Raw genomic sequence first — 22,379 nt, 5'->3', positions numbered from 1 at the left:
TCTCTGCTCCTGGGGGAGGCAAGTGTCCTCTTTGGGTCTCTTTCTTCTTAGTGAAATTGGAATTGGGATAGTTGAACTATTCCAAGAATGACTGCAATGTTGTAAATTTCCTCTCTAAGTTCTGAAAGGCTAATGAAAAGTTGGAAAGCTCAAGAAAATAACTGCTTGTAAACAAAGCTAGGACAAACCAAATATCCATCATATTCTGTCTTATTCCTGTGGCCCCACCCCACTGCATGATGTTCTACCATCAGCTGGTCTGTCAGAGAAGTGCTCTTTCTCCTGCAGGGTCTCCTATTGGCTATGGAGGTTGTTTTTCTGGGCATTAATACCTGTGGCCTAATGACCCATACCTGTACCTGCTGTTGAAATGATGGATTTTCATCTTGACATGTTTATAAGATCCTCCCGGCTGCACTCTAATACAATGTTATCTCTTCTTCCTCTTTGTTCCTTTCTTCCTTGTTTGTCTCTATGATATATATTATGTGGGATCTGTTTCATATGCCAAATTGCCTTCCTTTTATCACCCACAATAGATGAGGATGCAGTAGCTATTGATTTTTGCCTGGCCAGAACCCATTACCTCTGTCTTTTAGAAACAGTTTCTACCTATTTTGGCCACAAGGTAGGTATGTTTTCCAGGCTGGGTTAATCATGGTTCTCTGTCCCCTGGCAGGAGAGATGGGAGGTAGGCAGGTGACACAAGACAGGCCAACCAGTGTCCTGTTTTGTTTTGTTTTTTATTTAACCGAAGCTGGGAGAGAGTTTTCTTTTCCTCTCTTTAATGATATAAATTCAGAGTGTCTGAGGCTGAGTTCTCCACTATCGAAACTTATCAGAGTAAATGAAGCAGAAATGCAAGACAAAGAGAGCAAATCCCGACAGTGGTTGGTTCCCTGCTTGCAGCAGGCCCTGAGCCCAGTTCCATCACGCCCTTCTACAAGTCAGTACAGCGCCGTTAGGCTTAATCTAGTTGGAGATTGGTTTCTATCTTGCATCAAAACATCGACTACAAAAGACTTTCTCTTGGATATCACACTTCCTGAAGGGATGTCCATCCATCCACAAGGAAAGACATGTTAATTTTAGCAATGACAATGAAGACTTCAAATGAACTTTACATTTTTATTTTAAAAGAGGACATTCTATGGTTCCTGTTATTGGAATTCAAACATTATAGCCTTCCTGTATGCCTTAAGACACTGGGTCTCAATATATTTTAGGTCAATTAATCAAGTTTCAAGGCAACTTCAACATTCATCTCACAAGTACTGTGCATGACTTTGAAACTAAACAGAAATATCTCAAAATGTGACATTCATTCATATTTTTAAATTGTCCTTAAAATTATATGCTAGTTAATTAGTTATTCCTTCCAAAGTTTAGTGGTCTCAGAACACCCTTAAAGTGAGCAAGCCAGCTGTGTTGAAACAGTTTTATAGGAAACGTGGGTCTCTTTTTCATCCTCTTTCTTCCTCTTTTTTATTTTGTAACATTCTTTCATCATTTATTTACAAAAAGTTCTAACAATGAGAAAACACACACGAGTCCTTCACATTATGTTTATTTACACTGATTGAAAGACAGGTGGGGAGAGGGAGGTGTGTACTCGTGAGATTTAGGAGCTAGTTTGACCTATGAAAACTCAGCCATCAAATACAGAAACTATTCTAATTAAATTTCTCGGGATTGTTTTTGTTCAGATTGATCATGATATCAACTCAAAGGGTCAAAACAATCAAAGGGAAGAAACATTCTTCCCAAACACTCAGCTTCATATATTCTAAAGAAGTCTTAGCTTTCATACAAATCCCAAAATATGATAGAGTGGAATATAGAAACAGAGCATTATTAGTGAGAATTGGGGCTGGCTTTCTCTGTTTTTAAAGCTAAATTGTCCAATTGTTTCAGTATTAAGAGAGCTGATTGTGTTTTATTTTGTAAATATCTTTCAGTTGTGTTCTATACAGGAAAGTTTACACTGTAGTGGTTTAGCATATGTTCGCAGGTGTTAGACTACCTGGCTTTTTATCTGATTTTGCTAGTAAAAATAGCTACATGGTAAGAAAAAATCCACAAACAAAGTAAAAATAATTACAAAAAATAAAATAAAGGCCTTCCTGACCATTAAAAAAAGAAAGATAGCTAGGTGGCCTTGGGAGAGTTGCTTAATCTTGTTTGTTACTTGTAAAATGGGCACAATAATAAGAATAATAATGCATATTATTTTTGTTAGGATTAAATGAGATAACATGTGAAACACTTAATATGGTAAGTTCTAAGTCAATGTTGACATATTATTAATAGAACTGGGAGGAGATCAGGCTGTGGAGTCAGACAGAAGTTTGAATCTTGTCATTGTCCCTTTCTTTGTCTCTTATTCAATTGTTCATTCAATTGTTAAATGAGGACACTAAGACCTACTTCATGGGGACATAATGACGATGACATGTCTGACATGGTGTCTAGCACATAGCAAGTGATAGCTGTTATTATTATTGTTTTCATTCTGCACTATACAAGTGAGCTCAGTACTAGGCTGAGAGAATTCCATTAAGAAGTGGAACATGAAGGAAAGGGGTCAGGATTTCGTTAAGTGATCCTGGACCTGTAGATCAATTGGAATTGCACTGGAGAAGCAGGTTTTCCACACTGAGGCGTTGGGTGCATTCGTCTCTTATGCAATGCAAAGACGCACAGCACCGGTTTCAAAATGGACTCCCACGATCGTGCATCTGGGAATCTTATCAGCTGTCTGTCCCTAGACTACATACAGGGCAGCGAGTTACGTGGCTGTTTACTTCTGAATAGGGACTCCCTAATGTTGAGAGGCTTTCAGTGTAAACACATCTGGGCACATTTTGTTAAGCTTCCAGCCTGGTAGTCCATCTGGCTCCCTGATAAATTCTATAGGCGTATTTTATCTACCTTCTGGATCAGTGACTCAATTATCGAACTAATTATCTTAAAAGCCTCATGAAAGAGAAGCAAAGTCCCCAAATATGCTCATTTTCTACTTATTCTTGACTGATAAATGAAGTCATTCATAAGTTAAAAGGCAGAGAAAATGCAGTACTTCCCTCTTGCTCACTCCTTAGTAAGGTTTCGTTCTAGGCAAAACCGGGGATAATTATGCCATTATTAGAGTGATAGACGTGGATTTTAGAATAATCTTGCTGCTTTCGTGTGACGTTAGTTATTTCAAGTATATAAATGTCACCCAGACTTTAAAAAGTTATATATTTGGTTTCTTTGGGTCTTTTCAGATTTTACTTGTTAAAATAAAATAAGGTAACAGTCAGAAAAACAACCTATTGGGTTATACAATCACCTAATGTAGTGGTTCTCAATAGAGGGCCATTTTGTCCCCCAGGGGACATGTGGCAATGTTTGGAGGCTTTTTGGTTGCCATAGCTGTGTGTGTGTATGCGTGTGCACATTCACTGATATGCCTGATAGTGACAGCTAGTGGGCGGAGGCCAGGGAGACTGCTAAACACCCTACGATGCACAGAACAGCCCCTAAAACAAAGAATTATCCAGCCTACAGTAGCAATAGTGTCATGGTGGAGAACACTTGGCCTAATTTTATAGTTGTTATAGTTCTTCACTTTCACCGAGTCCATTTGAGAAAATACATTTGAGAATCTCATGTAAGCTTGTCCTCTTTGTCCAGAAAATTCATACACCCACACATTTTTATATATAAATTGGGGGGAGGGTCCACAGATTCTATCTTCTAAGCCTCATCCATAGACTCTAAATAGCAGCTTTCTGTTTTTAGTCATAGGAATTTTCACCATAATCTCAAATTTATTGTTAAAGTACAAAGAAGATGATGTAACAGGCAGTATAATAGAGTAGGATACACATTTCTTTTCCTAGTCAAAATTTTGTAGGAATTGGAGATTTTCAGACTAGGGAAAAAAACGCATATGTTACTCTATAACTCATAGGAAATCAAGCAGGTGGGAGGGAGAAGGAGGGGATAGGTAAATTCACACCTAATGGGTACAATACACGCTATCTGGGTGACGGGAACACTTATAACTTTGACTTATACTGTACAAAAGCAATTTATGTAACCAAAACATTTGTACCCCAGTAATACTCTGAAATAAAATAAAATTTTTAAAAATCTCCAATTGAACTGAAGTTCAGTTTTGGGTAAGTACCATAAGCTTCTGAATTCAAGGTTTTCCTCTCTACAATGGGTTTGATGACATTTGCTCTAAATTATGCTGGTGTTATGAACGCCAAACTTTTGTACAAAAGGGTTAGGAATACAGCGGAATAACTATGTTTGCCAATTTTTCCTTTTTTTATTGTGCTTTAAAAAATATAATATGGACATAATGATAACAGATACAATTCATCAACTACCGAACTATGAGCCAGACACTGTTGGTCATGTAAACATGTATTATTTCTACTCATTACAACAATCCTCCAAGATATGCATTTATTATTCATTACTACTTTAGAAATGAGAAAACTGAGTCTCAAAGAGTTTAAATAAATTGCTCAAGGTCTCATACCGTTCATTTTAAATTCAAATTCTTCCTCTCTTTCCATGAGTTTGTCAGTGCTTTTGTAGGAAGAGTCTTGGCTATTTAAGTTCGTTTCGGTAGAATTATACATGCACACACAGATGTTTAATAAATAATGAGTTAGCAATGATATACGTAGCAAAACGAGTGATGATGATAAGGAATATCTATTGACTAATTGTTGATTTCAATAGCTCATACAATGGAAGCAAAGTGAAGGTTATTAGTAAAGAGGTTTTTCAGTAAGGTGTTTGCCATGGTAGGATGGATGCACTTAGCTTTCCCACATATGTCTTGTAAAGGTGAGGTAGGGGGCACACCTGGGAAACTGGGGGAATGGATAAAAAGGACCTAGTTCTGGCTTCATTCTCTGCTTCTTCCTCTAGTGAGTTGGGAGAGAGAGCTGATTTACTGCTGTTCTCCCAGATCCACAAGATGCTGTCCTAGTCTTTATGGGAAAAATCTGGAAGCTGGTGTGTGCTCAAGGAGTATCGGGACAAGCCCCCAGCATTTGTGGGGAAGCATACCAGCTCACCACTAGGGATTCTTTTTTAAAGAACTAGATAAGTACGAGCATTATTCTGGAATCTCATTCTTAACAGACATCATTTTCCAGTAGTGCAAGAAAACACATTATGTATGACAGGACTTAATGTTCGATCGAAACTCAACCCAAGTCAGCTCCACTCAGCTCAGCGCAAATAAGCTGTTTTCCTTCCTTTTGTGGAGGGAAAGACATTTTTCTAGCACTTCATTTAAAAATACAGGAGCTTTAAAAAAATCTTAAAAATCTGTTAAAATTTTGTAGGGCAGACCCCATCGGTCTTCCAAGACCCAGCTAAAACATAACCTTCGTGTGAACCTGACCTACATTCTCTTTTCTATGCCCCTGTTGTTCCTTAACACACCTCTCTCTTTACTACAGTATTCTTGCACGGTATGGTAGCTACTGTCTCTCTCTCTTTCTTTCTCTCAACTTCAATCTCATGGAAAGAACGTCTTTATATACCCAGCTCCTAGGCTAGTAAGTAAGTCTGGCCACAAAATAGATGATCTTTCTATTTTTTTCAGTAAGCGAGTGGGTGAATGATGATTAAATTCTCCAGTTTTGTAAATAGATGTAGTCAAAGGAACTTGGAAAATACGCCCCCCCCCGCCGGGGCCATCTCATTCAGCCCTTGACAGGCCTGGAAGAATTATTTCTCTCTTCCTGTTATCACCACTTCTCCTCTGAGAACTTATAACATGGAATCAGGGCTCCTGCTTACCATTTTTCCAATCATCATTACATACGGGCCCAAATACTTGTTCACGCCGAAGATGTCTAGCAGGCGGATGTACCAATAAATGATGTTCACGCAGTAGATGACCCTCCCGTCACTCCTGAAGGGCTGGTCTTGGAGGCGAAGGATCATGCCAACAGAGAACAGAAGGATGGCTATGAGGTCTGTGACGTTCCAGTACTCTTGCAGCCACACCTTCACTTTCTGCAGCAGTTTTCCTGGCTCTGACATCAGAATCTACAAGGCAGGAAGGGGAGTGGGGTTAGGTCTGGTTTCTGTCTACATTTTAAGCCCAGTTGGATAGTGCTTGGTCTGTTAGCTGACATAAGTCGCTTGCTTTGTCTACCTGTGTCTACTTGAATACTTTCATGCTATTGATTCCCACTGAGTTAAGCTTAGGCAATCCAGGTGCAAATATTACAGAGACGGATATAAGGAATAATTTTGATTCTTTGGGTTGTCTTAAAATTCTAAGACACATATTAGGGTTTTGTTATAAAATTATTGAATCCTAATTGGCTGCAGATCTTCTCCAAAGTCTCACTCCCTCTCAGTAAACAGTGCCACTCACCATGTTGAGTTTCTCAGGCCACCTGCTGGGGAAGACACCTTCATTCCTCTGGTTTACACCCCCATCCTCTGCATCAATGAGTCCTGTCGCCTCTATTTCCAAATGCAACCTAACCAACCACTTCTCACCACCCCCACTGCCGCCACCCTATTCTAAGTCCCACCACATCTTGCAGATGATGGCAGCAGCCTTCTAATTGGTATCCCTGCGTCGTTATTATCCCCCACCCCCCATGGTCATCCTATTCTCTGGGCAACACACACAATGATCTTTAAAAACCTGAGCCATGAGCTGGATGGTGATTACACAGTTGTATGCACAGGTAAAAACTCATCAAGCTATACCTTTAGGAGTTGTTCATTTTGTTACAGGTAAATTATACCTGTATTTAAAAAAAGGAGAGACTTGAGAGACAAATGAACAATAACAGAAACTAAAGGAAATTATCATAATCCCATATTTAAACTTTCTGATGGCTTCCATTACAAATAGAGAAAAATCTGGAGTCCCAGCTACTCGGGAGGCTGAGGCAGGAGGATCGCTTGAGCCCAGGAATTGGAGGCTAGCGTGAGCTATGAGTGCACCATTGCACCTCAGCCTGGGCAACAAAGCAAGACCCCATCTCTAAAACAAACAAACAAGCAAAAAACCAAAAATACAAATAGAGAAAAATCCAAACTCCTTACGGTGGCCTCATTTCACATCTCACCATAATCTCCCCTATTCTTTACCCTGCAGCCATAGTCACCTGCTCTTAAGCATAACACGTTTATTCTACGCTCAGGACATTTGCACTTGTTCCTTCTGTTGGGAACTTTCTTCTCCCAGGTTTATATTTGGCTTCTCTTCATCCTCAAGGTCTCTGATCAAATAGCCCCTTCTTAGGAAGGCCTTTCTTGACTACCCTAGCTGCAGTCACCTCCATGTCACCAGGTCACTCTCTAATACATTACTACCCTGTTTATCACTGTATGAAAATATCTTTGTATGCAGGGATATGTATATGTGTGTTTGAGTGTGTGTGTCTGCCTATCCATCCATCCATCCATCCATTCTTCTCTCTTCCCTGGACTGTAAACTCTGAGGGAAGACTCTTTGTACATCATAGACACTCGACAAATATTTGTCACCTGACCGATTGTTGCATAGGCACCTGACAGCAATTCTCTAGTCCTTGCTTATCCTAATTGCTGGGTGAGACTCTCAATTTCCCTTCGACCTAGAGGGGCTGCCACGCCGGGGTCTGTGAAACGCACCGCTGGACAGCAGGAGTGGCACCCATCCTGCACCACCGTCTGTTCCAGAGTGTGAAGAGCCAGGGAATCTGGTTTTGTGAAGCTGCACACCAGGGGCATCTACCCGAATTGCTTGTGTTTGCCCCTGACGTTTCCATCTCTTCAAACATGAGCACCCTTTCCCTCACTCAGGACTTCTCAAAGGAGGGGAGAGAACAGACTGGGGACAGGTCTGTTTGCAGTTGTTTGTTTGAATCCTTGTTTTCACCATAATGGTTTACCTTGGTCTGAAATGCTAAGGAAGGCAAGTTTTAGTAAGCCAGGGCTGGGCTTCAAAGGATGGGCAAGGCACCAGGAGCCACCTGGTAGCCTTATTTTTCATCCTCTGTGATGTCCCCATCCGAAGCCCTAGCCCAGGCTTTCTTAAACTTTAGTGTGCACCAAAATCACCTGGAGTTTGTCCAGGTTGTAAACCAGCAGCAGGCCTGGGGCAGGGGTGTGGGCTGGATAATTTACATTTCTAACAAGGTTCCCAGGTCATGCTGGTGGCCACAGTTTGAGAACCACTGCCCTACCCACCAGCAACTCCTGCAGCTGCTGTTGTCCTGATGGCCTCTCACCCCCGGCTCCAAGTGAACTGAGCAAAAATCTGTGTGTGTCTGGGGGGCTCGGGACATGGACAGTGCCGTAGAGCCTCGCTAACCCTTTGCTCACACTTTCCTAGAACTGCTAAACATACAGGTTTGTAGTATAAGGTTTAAATAGTGAAAAAAAGTTTGTGTGACATCCCAACATGAACAAAAGAGATACACGCAGAGCAGTTTGGGTTGAAGCAGAGGGGCAAGTCAAGGGTCCCCCCACCTGGCACCCTTCATCTCTGGAGCCAGCCCTTGGGCGCCTGCTTATAACCCAGGACCCTGAGGAGCATCGCGGGGAGCAGAAAGAGCAGTGAGTGTGGACACGGACCCTTCGCTGTCCTTCCAGCCATGGGATACAGAAAGATTGCTTAATCCCTCTGAGTCTTAGTTCCCAGACGTGCAAAGTGGGGATGTCATCACAGCCGCCCCATTGACTTCAGAGTCGCGGGGAGGCGGATCCAGATGAGGTCGCGTCTGCTGACGCACTGTAAACAGTGCATGCTATTAAGGGATTACCGCTGCTGCTGGCTTTGGTGACTCCGGGCAGAAGTATGCGGAGCTGGGAATGGGGGCAGCAGGGAAACCACAAAGCCCTCCTTGTGTGTCCCCGGGAAGGCACGGAAGCATGCAAACATTTCCACGTTTCCAGGATCTTGCGTCTGAGCCTGTGTGCTGACGCGGCCTGTGGGGGCCTCGCCCCTGGGGAGTCGAGTATCTCTTTAATGAGTGCAGAGATGCAGGGGGCAGGGAGCCACCTCACTGGGCCAGAGAGGAAAAGGTCAGACACTGAGGTGGACCTCACTCCCCACAGCTACCCTGGAAGCAAGGACAGCAAGCATCTCTGCATGCTGAGAACTTAGGAGTGGTATGCTAGTCCCACTTTATAAAGGACAGGATTACAAAAAATAATAACCACATGAAATGCCTTGCCCTGTTCCAACTAGTTGTCTACACTGGGCCTTCCCGTTCATGGTGCCTTTTCTTCTTGACCCGTGCTGTGGTCAGCTGACCCCCTGCTGACCTGCCCTCTCTGCTATCCTGTGCCGCCTCAGGAGAAACGGATACCTAGGCCTCGAGGTTCCTGGCCGCCCGCCTGTTTGGCAGCCCCTACCAGAACAGCCCGTGGAGGACAGACTGCTCCCCGTCTCCTCCCGGTCCAGTCCCTGGAGAAACTCCAGTCTCCCTGCTCGAGTCTTTCCCATTTCTGCTTATCATGGGGAGGGAATACACGTCTGGGTGTTAAATCACAACAGCTCCAGCTGGCGCCGTGCGGCAACAGGGCCCCCGGCAGTAGCAGGCCTCGGTGCTCAGAGAGCTGCACAAAGACCAAAGCAAATTTATTGCTGTTGTTCAGTTTACAAATGGGAAACCCACAACACTGGTCAAGAAGAAAAAGCACCGTGCACGGGAAGACCACAGTGTAGACAACTACTTGGAACAAGGCAAGGCGTGTCATGTTTTTTTTTAACCCTGTCCTTTATAAAGTGGACCTAGTATACCACTCCTAAGTTCTCGGGATGGAGAGATGCTTGTTAGAATTGAAATATTCCCCAAATAGTTTAAAAACTCAAGAGAAGGGATCAAAATATAGATAAAAGATTTTTTTTTAATAGAGTGAGACCCTGTCTTAAAAAAAAACACACACACAAAAAAAAACCAAAAAAAGATTTTTCACGATTCCAGTACAATTGCATCAAATAGATACTGCATCTCTTCTCTGGAGGAAAACATTCTAGAGCCGAAACCCTTGCCAAGGTTTAAGCTGTCTTAGTAATGAAGGCGAATTTGTGGTGCGTTTGTGGATCTGTAGGAATCCTTTTTTTGGTGCCCAGTATATTTTCCCTCCCACTGTAGTACAGCAGGTAGGTTGTTCCTTGAGCTCTTAAAGGTGCAGTGGACTTGACCGGGAGCATTTCTTCCAGAAAGGGCCTGTGCTACTGGCTGCAGTTCCAGGGAAAATGCAGAGGAATGCACTGTCTCCCAAGCCTGTCTTCCCCAGTGGTTTTCTCTAGTGAGACAGGAGTTTGTGGAGAGCATTGAGCAGGGTTGCAGCGCCCTCTTGTGGATTTTAACCTGATCACATTTATTTTAATGGCTATTTGAATCTGGTGGGCCCTTGAGGTTAGCTGGGATTTCCACTAAATCATTTGGGAGTGGTCTTTTGATGGCTCCTTTTAGGCCACAGGGAGTGGGGAGAAAAGAGGGACCCTGCACCCTCAACCTGAAGGACAACAACTGCTTTCAGTTCACCTTGGTGATCCCTAGGGCTAGCGGAGTGGCTCGTGCCCGGCAGGGGCATGCTAAATGTTGAGAAGGAAGAAACGATAGAATAAATGAAATAAATGAATGAAAGTGGAGTGGCTGAAACACATTTGGAGATGCACCGGCAGGCTGTGTCCAAAGAGATCCAGACTAAGGGGTTGAAATGGGAGTTAAAAGTGGCAAAATTTAGAAAGTCCTGTTTGTAGGGCTGAGTACAGAGAGGTGCAAACGTCGTCAAAGACAACGGAAGGGTTTCTTGGCGGGGGGTGGGAGGTGGGCAAAATTTCTGTTAGCAGAAACTAGAATAAAAATCCTAAGCACTCGTGGGGTGACAGCCCCGTGAACACCACACTGTGAAGCCTCCCCAGGTTTGTCGAAGGAGGAAAGCAGCAGCCCTGTGGCAGCATTAGACGAAACAGTTTCTGGTTTAATTTGGATCCCAGGCGACCCCGGCCCACAAATAGAACTAACCATTGTCTTTCTCCTGTGTTTTCTTTTGCAAAAGTTATTACCTCTCTCATCTTTTCTATTCCCAGCGTGAAAATGTAGGAGATGACGATCCATTCCTGGGTGGAAGGCCAGCGTTCCATCTTCACCAGCACGATGTAGTTGAAGAGCATGAGGTACCCGATGTACGCCAGCTGCGAGGAGACACAGACAGAGCTCTGGCTGCAGAGGCCCCGAGCCCTGGCCCCGGGCAAGGCCACCGCCCGGCAGCACAGAACGAGGTCAGCTAGTGGGACACAGAATTCACCACAAAATGAACCCGCAAGCTCTAAACTGGCAAAAGGATTAGAAAAGACTGTATTGTTTGCAATAATTTAATATGCAATCTTTCTTTTGACCCTTCCATGTGTTTCTGACATCCTGGTAATTTGTTCACGCCTGTGTGTCAGGATGCATCATTTTGTTTTGCAGTTAATTGCCTGGTTTTTTGTGTCTTCCTGGCTAAAAGGGGAACCTCATCTGTCTGCGGCTGCTCTTGCTCATGCGTGGACCTCAGGTTCTTAAACTAGGACGGCACAGTGGATTTCTGCCTCGTGAATGCCAGGCAGAATAAATGTCTGTGAGAAGGAGAGGAAGACACGTGTAATACCTGTACATTGGTCAAACCAACATAAAAATAGCCCATACTTTATCTTGAGGCCCCACTTTAGTTCTCTTCTGAGCTAATGTCATCTTTCCCCCTCCTACCTGAAAGTGCTTGGCTTGTCAGTGCCCTGGGAGGGTTTTACCTGGTTCGCACCACCTTCCTGCCCTACCCAAGTTGCAATGTTTCTTTCTGGTGTCTGCTTCTTCGAAATGAAACGAGGGAAGACAATGCAATTTATAGAAAGGAATGAGTCTTTGGGGCCTGTTGTGATTGGAGTGGGGTTTAATCCTCACGCGTCTCTGGCACCTTGAGCTTGAATCCTGATGTGAGTGGCGAATTGCTGAACGTCCAGGAAAAACTCCTCAGGGTTCAGGTTTGGGGACCGTCACTGGGGGACTCAATTGTGTCAAGGTGAGTGGAGTGTAGGAAAACCGGTGAGGCTTTTGCCTGAGAGGCTGAGGAGCCTTGAGAGAAAAGTCACCCCGAGGGAAAATGGCAGAGAAGCTAAACCTTCCCTAGGTAATGCCTCGAGTGGAATAAGGAACGTACTGTCCTTAGGGGCCTCAGGGGCTGGGAGTTGGAACTCAGAGTGAGTCTATTCAAATTTTCTGCACTCTTCAGAGTGGTATTGCAAAGAATAGGACACAGCGTGGGAAAAATGATTGAGGTCTTGAGAGCTCTGGAGGTACTGCGTGACTTTGGAGTCCCGGGGGCAGCTTAGAAGGTGGTGGAAGCTGCAGCTGGCTGGGGACACACAGTGACACTGGAGAAAAATGCTGCTTCTCTACTAACAGGGCCCTTCCTTCCTGTTCTTTCCTTTCTTTTCCCTTTCTGTTTTTGTAAGAGAATAAATAGATTCTTAATAGGAGTCAGAGGTATTTCTGAGACCTATAACGCGGTCACATTTGCAGACGCAGCTGTTGCGTATAATTTCCTCATCTCTTAAAGGATGAGAATATGTGGGAACTAAATGTGATCACGTATGGAAGCGGGGCTCACTCTCCACCCGAGTGTTTGCTCTTCTCCCCCACCCTACCCAGGACTATCACTGTAATCCGTGCCCAGGTTCCTACCCTTCCCTGTCTTCAAAATCATTAGCAACTCTTGAAAACCTCTCATGGAAGAGTTTAGTTAAAATCATGTAGGACACTGTTTAAAAATCAGCTCAAAATGGAACTTGGTTCATATGGTTTCTGTTTGTCATTATAATACACTGGCATTCACTCTGTAGTCCTTGAATACAGAAAGAAAAAAAAAAGGACTTTGCATTTTACAAAATGCAAAAAAAGGACTTCAATGATTAAAACTCTAAAATACACTGTCAGCCTCCTTCTGACTTGAAATACTCCTCTCTTTCTGGTTGCTTCCTTTTCTTTGTTGGATCAACTTCTGTTGTTTCTAGGTGAAATGAATCTTGTTAACTGCCCTGGTTTTTATCAGTTTTCCCAGTTCACTGCAAAATATTCCAAAGCATTATCTTCTTTTGTCACAGGTAGGCCCAGTGACACACACACAATTCTTCTAGAAACTCTGCATTTCAGTACTCAAGTAACTCCTCTCACTTTCACCTGTCCTCTTTTTTTTTTTTTTTTTTGAGAGAGAGTCTCACTCTTTTGCCCAGGGTAGAGTGCCGTGGCGTCAGCCTAGCTCACAGCAACCTCAAACTCCTGGGCTCAAGCGATCCTCCTGCCTTGGCCTCCCGAGTAGCTGGTACTACAGGCATGCGCCACCATGCCCGGCTAATTTCTCTATATATTTTTAGTTGTCCAATTAATTTCTTTCTATTTTTAGTAGAGACAGGATCTCGCTCTTGCTCAGGCTGGTCTCGAACTCCTGAGCTCAAACAATCTGCCCGCCTCGGCCTCCCAGAGAGCTAGGATTACAGGCGTGAGCCACCGTGCCCGGCCTGCACCTGTCCTCTGAACACAGACCTGATGTGTTCGGTGGGGGGAAGGTAGGATAGGTTTCAATCCTGGCTCACACACTTCCTAGCTGTACCATCTTTGCAAGTCACGTAACTCGCCTGGGCCTCCATTCTGTAAAACGGAGGTCATTGCTACTTACCTTATGGGGCCTTTGGAAGGATTGGGGATCATCTATCTATCTCTCAGCACATCACAGAGGCCCCAACGAATGGCTAATATTCACCCCTTTTTTCAAGATGCTTCTGCTGTTCCTCTTATCTCCTCCTTACCTCAGCCCTTGCTTCCCTTCAATCCCCTGTGAGCTATTCATACCTCTCCTCTTTTTTTTCCTTTTTAAAATTGTCCTCATTATTGTTTATGCTGCTGTTCATCCTTTTTAGCTCCTGCCCATTCCTTAAGTCACAGTTACTCTGGAATGAACTTTTCCCATAGTTAAGCTACCATATCATATTTTGGGATAACTCCCTAAATATAGACTTCTGAAAATAGGGTCTTAAGCATGTTTAGATGGCACAACCGAGGACTGGCTGCTACTCTGGAAGCAACCTATCTCAGAACTCGCCAGCATTCACGCCGCCTTGCTGCAGATCATCTTAACATGGCATGCTTTAATGCTGTAATTGTCTGTGTGTGTGTGTGTGTGTGTGTGTGTGTGTGTGTGTATGTGTGTGTGTGTGTATTCTGTAAGTTTTAACAACCTGCGTGTAGAATGTCAAAGATTTTGAAGAAAAATATAATCTTATGATTCTTATTTGTCAGTGGCAGTCCTATAAAAATTTGTATTCTATTTGTTATATATATATTTTTCTTACATTTTCCATTAACCAAGATGCATGCTTCCTAAGCCATCAAACACAAGCACCAAAGCCTGCTGCAGTTTGCTGTGGATCCCTGGTGGGGCTTTGCTCTTCCTCACTTCTTTTTGGGCCTTTTCTAACGTCTCTAGAGAGCAGAGGGGGCACATGGCCTTGTAGAGGAAAGAGTTTGTCACTGCTAGGGAAACGCTGGGTGCATGCCGTATCCTCTGACCTGCGGCCACTTCGCACCTTGAACTTGAATCCTCTCCAGCCGGACACTCGAAATGGGCTCACGAACTGGGTCTGGGAGCCAGCAGGATCACTGCCACCTTTTTTCTTGGAACAGAAGAGAACCCAACCTGCTCCTTGGGCAACTTGCTAAGATGGAGAAGTGAAGTTATATGGAAATGAGGGGTGTCCGACCTTTCAGAACCCTGGCAGAGTAGAAGGGGACACTTCTGGAAATCAGAGTGAGAAACACTCTTCCAGAGAAGAACACAACCAAAAGCAAATGGGGCCTTCCATCTAAAAATGAATTTTATTGTTAAGCATCCCTGGCAATTTGAAAGGCTGGCATACCTCATCTCCAGTTCACTCCCTTGAGGCCTGGGCTTTGTCAATACGTGAATATGGATTTCTGAGAGTCGCTGTGTAAACACAATTGGATACATCTGGGGGATCCACTCAGAAGAGAGTTGGACACATAGGCCCCCGTCCCTCAAAGAGGCAGCTTCCCAACATGCTGCAAATGATGCAAACAAAGCAGTGTGTACCAAGCTTCTTTAATCACAGGATTTGCTTGGGAGGCTTGTTAAACACACAGCCTCTCAAGCACCTTCCAGAAGATTTGACTCCTCTGGGTCTATGATGGGGCCAGGAATTTGCATTCCCAGCAAAGCTTTTAGAAATATTGATACGATTACTTCTACTGATTTCTTTTCTGCTCTCAGGAGTCTGCAAACTTTTTCTGCGAATAGTTATCCAGATAGTTATCTTTTAAGGTTTTGTGGGCCCAGCAGTTTCTATGGCTACAAATCGACTCTACCGTGGTAGTGCAAATGCAGCCAGACTATCGGTAAGTACGAGAGCTGGGCCGTGTTCCAATAAGACTTTATTTATGGATGCAGAAATTTGAATTTAATATAATTTTCATGTGTCATGAAATATTCTTTTAAAAACTTTATTTCAACCCTTTAAAAATGTAAAAACCATTCTTAGGTGGCGGGCCACAATCCCAGGCAGTGGGCTGGATTTGGCCCGAGGGCTATCATTTGCCAAGCCCTGTTCTGGGTTGAGGCAGTTGAGGGAACACAGGGTAAGAGGAAGGGCGGACCTGGCTGTAGAATGGCCAGGTAAAAATATTATGTTGGTAAAATTGCCTTAATCGTTAGGATTATGGAGCATACTTATATAGCACCTAGAACATTGCCTCAAACATAGTAGGTGCTCAATAAATGACATTACTGTTGTTGAGTGGATGGATGAACACAACACTGATCACCTATTGCTGTGCAACATGAATAGCCTGGGAAAAATGACAGTTACATTTACACTGTGCTTACATGTCCAGGCACTGTTCTAAGCGCTTTACATATTTTAACACATTTACTCTTCACTAAATCCTACAAAGTAGGTACTATTATTATCTCCATCTTCAGGAAACCGTGGACAGCACAGGAAAGTCACTTGCTTGAGGGCACACAGTACTAAGAGGCACAGATGGAATTTCCACCCAGGCTGTTGGATTTCAAAGTCCATGCTTGTCATCACTAAGCTGTTTTCTGCAAGGTTAAAAATAATATAGATCTGTATAAAATATATAAATAGAAATGATTTTTGCATGCCTCTGTTATTTTGAGGGGGGAGGAGGAGAATTTTTCTGTCTTTTTCATATTGATACATTTGGATTTTTACTTTACTAAAAAATTCTAATATTTTAATTTTCGTAATATCCCATCTTCTTTTAAGACCATACTTTAAAGTAGTAGTTTTCAACTGGTGGCAATTCGATCCCACAGGGGGACATCTGGCAATGTCTGGAGACATTCTGGTGGTTGTACTTGGGGGATGCAGGACGCTCCTGTGTAGAGCCAGGGACGCTGCAGAACATGCTACTTGTTGGGGGCAGCCCCCCGCAATGAAGAATTATCCTGGCCAAAATATCAACAGTGCCGAGGTAGAGAAACTCTGCTTCAAAGCCAGGGCTCAGTGTTAGCACACAGGACGACACGTAAAGCACTTCGTCTGGTCATTTGAGTCATCTTGGGCTCAGACTCAGATGATCCTCTTGCTGACTCAAATGACTGCTGTGCAGCTGGTGGTGACAAAGGCTAAAAATACAGATGCACTATCCTTCATCTGGCCCAGCGCCACTGTGGCTGGAGAGAATTGCAGATGACCTGAGCTGAGAGCTCACCTTAAACTTAACATATCATTGAAAAGTAGAAGTGGAAAACCAACAATGGAGCCATTTTTACCCCATCGGGAGGCCATTTCAGGGACAACCCATTGTTTTCCAGGCAGGAAATGTTTGTAGGGTGTGCATCCCAAATAATATTTGCTTGTAGGTTTTATTGAGTAGTTTTTGCTGCTATGGTTTATATGTTAATTGTGTCAGAGCAGCCTGAACAACATAGCGAGACCCTGTCTCTACAGAAAATAAAATTAAAAAATTAGCCAGGCCTGGTGATGCATGCCTGTAGTCCCAGCTACCAGGGAGGCTGAGCCAGGAAGATACCTTGAACCCAGGAATTTGAGTTTGCAGTGAGTTATGATAGGGCCCCTGCAATGGTAGCCCAGGTGACAGAGCAAGGCCTTGCCTCAAAAAAAAAAAAAAAAAAAAAAATTGTGTCAGAGCAAGAAAGGTTGTTTGATGACACCAACAGATTGGGAGCAGTTACACACACATGCTACCCTTCTATGTTCTCCTCAGCCCTTAGCCACCAAAAGTCCCCCTAAATTTGGAATTGGCATTTAAAACGGAGGCACTCTTCCATCCAGGACAAGGAAGTGTTTTGAAAAAGGACATCTACTGTCCTGCTAACTAGACTCATATTCATCTCACCTCTGTTTCTGTTAGTTCTCTTTTGCCATTTCCTTTATTTTGTGAGAGGTGAACAAATGTGGCCTGTGGAAACTTCCTAACTCAGCTTCTTAACTCCACAAATCTTGCAAAGCTATTGAAAAAGCAAGGTCATGGAGCTTGCATTCCTGCCGTGGGTACTTATATTATGACTTGCAGGGAAAACCACACTGGTGCATGAGAAATGGATGTGTGTTCCTGGTGCCCATTCATTAGGAAGGAGAAAAGGAAAGATGCTTACAGTGTAGAACCAGAACTTCACGATGGGTGCATTGTAGAATTCATAGATTTTTCTGCCCAAGGGGATTAATCGGTGCCTGCTCTGAGCTTCCTCTTCATCCTTCTTCCTGGAGGACTCTCCGTTGTTTCGTCCCAGCATTGCCTACAGTGGAAGAGAATTGAAACCATCACAGCAGGGCTCTGGAGGGTGCACAGTTCAATGTGCTCATTTTACAGATGAGGAAAGGATGCCCATAGAACCCAAGAACCCAAGGCCCCAGAGATTTAGAGGTTGTGCCCTCTGTAAATGTGCATTTGCACTATACATATAATCTGTGTTTACCCTTTGCCTGAGATAGAAGGTCTTGAGGATATTTCTTTTTCTTTTTTTTTTTTTTTGTTTTTTTGAGACAGAGTCTTGCTCTGTCACCCTGGCTAGAGTGCAATGGCATCATCATAGCTCACTGGAACCTCAAACTGCTGGGCTCAAGTGATCCTCCTGCCTCAGCCTCCTGAGTAGTTGGAACCACAGGCATGTGCCAGCATGCCCGGCTAATTTTTCTATTTTTAGTAGAGATGGGGTCTCCCTCTTGCTCAGGCTGGTCTCGAACTCCTGAGCTCAAGCAATCCTAGTGCCTCAGCCTCCCAGAGTGCTAGGATTACAGGCGTGAGCCACCACGCCTGACACAGAGGATATTTCTTGACCATTCTCTTCTCTTTCATCCTGAGACCTCTGGAAGATGCAGGTGATAGAAGACACCAGAGTTCCGAGGGGAAGACAGAATGCAGCCTGGGAAGACCGGGCTTCAGGAATCTGTCCCTCTCTCCCCTCTCTTCCCATCGCTATCATGAAATAGGCTAGATATGGATTCAAATTCTGTCTCCACCCATGCTAAATGACTCTTAAGTCAAAGGTAAATTGAATCAGAATACGCAATTTCTCCAAGGATTGTGAGTATCGAAGAGGTGAATTATCTGAAGTGCCTAGAGCTCAGTTAGCTTAGGGATATCTTCTAATTCTTAGGCATATACTCTTAGGCTCCCAGATTTCAAACCCTGTAAAACCTGAATTATTGCTGGTATTAGTTTCATGGTGACTCCTGGGCACACTACCTGCCTCTGCAACCAGGTGGGACTAGGAGAAGGGCCCCAGTCAGGGCTGACCCAGAGAAGTCCTCATCTCCAAGTCGCTGGAGATTTCCTTGAGAATGGAATTATCTCCTCATTCACAACAGCAGCAGTGATAACAATAATGATTTAACATCACAAAAAAGGCAGGACTTGAAAAAAGGCAGACACATGTCTGTCTGGGTAGCAAGTGACAGAATGTCTCAAAGATAGCTGGAGACTCTGGTGGAGAAGTGTTCTGGTCTTGTGCCACTCAGATGGGACACTGAGTCCGAACTTGGACACTTAGAAATGGTGGCACCATGCACAGAGTTTTAGCCTCTCTAAGTCTTAGGTTCTTCAACTGTAAAATGGGGTAATAAAGCACCTGCAATAGGATTGGCCTACAAATCAATTAGCATCTGGTACTTAATAAGTGCTCAGTAAATATTAGCCAGTCATTAAAGGAAACTCAGACCTTCTTGGATACTCTTGGCTGAAATCATCTAGTTGAGATCTCTCGCTAGAAAAAAAAGTTTTATTAGAATCTATAACAGTGTAATTTCTTGGCTTTAATTTTTCAATATTGTTCTAGGATAAGACTAGTTCTACAGAGTTTGGAGATTTTTATTAAATGTGAGAACAGGGTAAAACTTTGTAACTTCTCGGGACTGTGGAAGTCCTGATAAATGGAGACATGTATCTGCCAAACAAAAACAGCCACCTGTTTGCCTCTGTTATTCAGATATATTCCAACATGAATGCATTTGCAAAAGCTTGTCTTTCATGGGTTTGAATAAAGCATTTTTGATATTTCATTAATTCCAGCCTAAGCAGCTTAACTTGAGATTTTGCTGACAAGGATTTGGGAAAAGATAGAGTACTGGGAATATGAGTTTAAAGTTGACAGATCTAATTATAGAGACAATTTGTTTGTTTTGAAGTTGAGAATAAAGATAACCACTAGATAATTCTGGTTTCAAACCACCTTACGGAAAATATACAAATATTAGTTTCAACAGCTACTTGGATCATTGCCTGTAATAACTACTTTACTACAATATGTAATGATCACAGCTGATTTCCTTGTAACAAATAGGATTTTTGGAGAAGGTAATGTCCATGCCTTTGTGGACCTCTGGCTAGAAAAGTGTGTTGAGTTAATGGATAGGTAAGATTTCGCACTAAGGCCTATCTAAGTGTTTATTTTGATCAGTGAGCTGAGTCAATCTTCATGACAGATATAGCACAGTAGACAGCAATAAAGTTCTAAAAATATTGGTTGTTAACCTTAAGAAACGCTGAGGTTACATGATATTTGGGCTCCTAAAATTTATATAACATTATTATCCTGCTTCTGCTCTACTTATTTATATGCTTGGCAAATACAATGCCATTTGGTGACACAATGAGATGAGAGTAAAGACAGCTTGAGGGTTTTTAAGCATTTTGGAGAGCGGCATCTTGGGGTAACCTCTGGGAACGGTGGCTTTCCCAACAGAACTATAGCCATGTCCTGGGTCTGTGGACTTTTTGGAACTTTTTTAGGCAAAGTATAAGGTGGAGGCATCTATCTGGAAATTCAAGCAAAATAAAAACAACCACCACCAGTGCCTGTTTGCCTTTATTATTCAGATCTATTCCAACATGAAGGCATTTGTGAAAGGCTTGCCTTTCATGGGTTTGAATAAAGCATTTTTGGTATTTCATTAATTCCAGCCTAAGCAGCTTAACTTCTGATTTTGCTGATTTCTTTTCTCTGTAGTCAAACATTTCCTTTGACATTCCTTAAAGCAGAACTTAAGAGTCAAATACAGATGAAACCACACAGTATGATTTGAGAGTCTTTGCTCGACACAGATGTCAAAGCTGAGAAAGAACTTTGAGGTGAACTAAGCCACTAATGGCTACAAAATGGAGTGAACTGGGGTTGATATTTTTGTGTATAATTTTGGAAGAGCCAAAGGAAAATGTCCCATTCTAAGAGAGGATATATTAGTTTAACACAGAAGCTCAAATATCAATCCTATGAAGGTGCCAACAAGGCGCACTCTCCAATTCTGTCCACGGTGAGCCCACTGACCAGTGCCCGAGCAGTGACAGAATTTGCCTTCAGAGTCAAAGGAGGCTCCACTGGATTTAAAGACAACTGCTGTACACTCCGGAGCTTGTCAGCCCACACGTCCCTTCCTCCCTTTCCCTTTCTCCCTACGTTTCTGCCTGTGGACAATAAGCTTAGGCAGGAATGCTACTGCAGTATCTTCTACTTGGGTTCTTTGTAAATGACACTAGGGTCTATTCTCTCCTAAGCAGACTTTGCTCTTCACCTAGAGATGCATCTTTTACTGTGGCTTCTTGAAGGATCAGGTCCTCAAAGCTCCAGGCTGAGCAGGCGAAGCTATCTCCTTTTGCTTTCTTCCTTGAAACCCAACCAGAAAGAATGCTGATTCAGCCTCTGGCTGTCTTTCTAGGATGTCTTCCCAAGTCAAGCTATGCCACACTTGATTTAGGAGGCCTGTGCATCACTCTTGGATTCTTTTTGCTACTTGGTGGACCAGACTAGCTGAGAGTAGAGAGAAATTCACTCTCTCCCTTAACCAATTATCTAAAAATGTGGCTGACGGAGTCCCTATGCCTGGGTTCTAATCCCAGCTTTGCAACTAAGTAGCTGGGTAAACTTGGCAAATTTAACCTCTCTGAATCCCAGCTTCCTCATCTGTAAAATGAGTATAATAATAGTGCCTACTGTGTGGGACTGTTGTGAGGATTCCATGAGTAAGTGTATGTAAAGCACTTAGCGCTGTTATAACAATATTAGTGAACATTTGTCAACATTTATGGTGTGCCATTTGCCAATCTAAGTAGTTTACCTGCACACTTTTTAAACCACACAGCTACCTGTGAGGTAGACAACATTATTATTCCCAGGTTAGAGGTTATAAAATTGTGCCCACTGGTGATGGGGCAGGATTCTGGCTCTAGAGCACACACTCTGCAGAAATATTCAATAAAGATTGGGTATTACTACTACTATTGGGTATTACTACTAATACTATTGGGTATTACTACAATGATTAAAATACTGTATCCTATCCAGAGGCCAAAAGTAAGATAAGATGGTTAGGGAAGACAGTTGTCTAATCCTGTTACAGAGGTGAGCAGACTCTACCACAGATTTTTATAAAGATCCTGAAACCGAAACAAAAGTTGGCTTTTAATTCAGTGAGTCAGGGATTGGGCTGCAAATAGATCTTTAGGAAGGGCCTACTGGAAAGAAATATTGTTTATCTGGAGGAGAAACAATTTATACAGTGGTCCCAATAGGATAATAATGTAAAGGCCCTTTGTCACCTGAGCAAAACCTGTTTTTGTTTTCTCTCCTTACAGCTTCTTCTGGGTCACTACAGCCACGGTCATTGGGCAGGGTGGTGGTCGTGGTGGTGTGGGTGAAGCTTATCAAGAATGTCCTTATGGAGTTGTTGCTTGAGGGCTCCCAAGCTATGAAGCCTTGCATGTCCCTTTAATGGCGTGTGATATTTTTAGCCTTTGGAAAGGTGCCAGCGGCAGTCACACTGCTCAGGCGGGAGTTGCAGGAAGCTGTCCCATGCCCAGCTG

At 43.2% G+C, this 22,379-nt stretch overlaps 1 protein-coding gene across 1 annotated transcript in view; it reads right to left on the bottom strand.

The window, feature by feature from the left end:
• TRPM3 (transient receptor potential cation channel, subfamily M, member 3) overlaps nt 1-22,379 on the bottom strand; it is a 338,389-nt gene that overhangs the window by 57,347 nt on the left and 258,663 nt on the right. The window contains exons 19-21 of the mRNA XM_012641622.1: nt 17,680-17,820; nt 11,054-11,182; nt 5,821-6,072 (exon numbers count right to left, since the gene is read on the bottom strand). Of these exons, the coding sequence (XP_012497076.1) occupies nt 5,821-6,072; nt 11,054-11,182; nt 17,680-17,820 (522 nt within the window). The remainder of the gene's footprint in view (nt 1-5,820; nt 6,073-11,053; nt 11,183-17,679; nt 17,821-22,379) is intronic.

Source organism: Propithecus coquereli, unplaced genomic scaffold, assembly GCF_000956105.1.
Source record: "Propithecus coquereli isolate 6110/MARCELLA unplaced genomic scaffold, Pcoq_1.0 Scaffold166, whole genome shotgun sequence".
Lineage (NCBI taxonomy): Eukaryota > Metazoa > Chordata > Mammalia > Primates > Indriidae > Propithecus > Propithecus coquereli.
The sequence above is the reverse complement of the archived record's forward strand: the minus strand, read 5'-3'. Positions and strand labels throughout refer to the sequence as shown.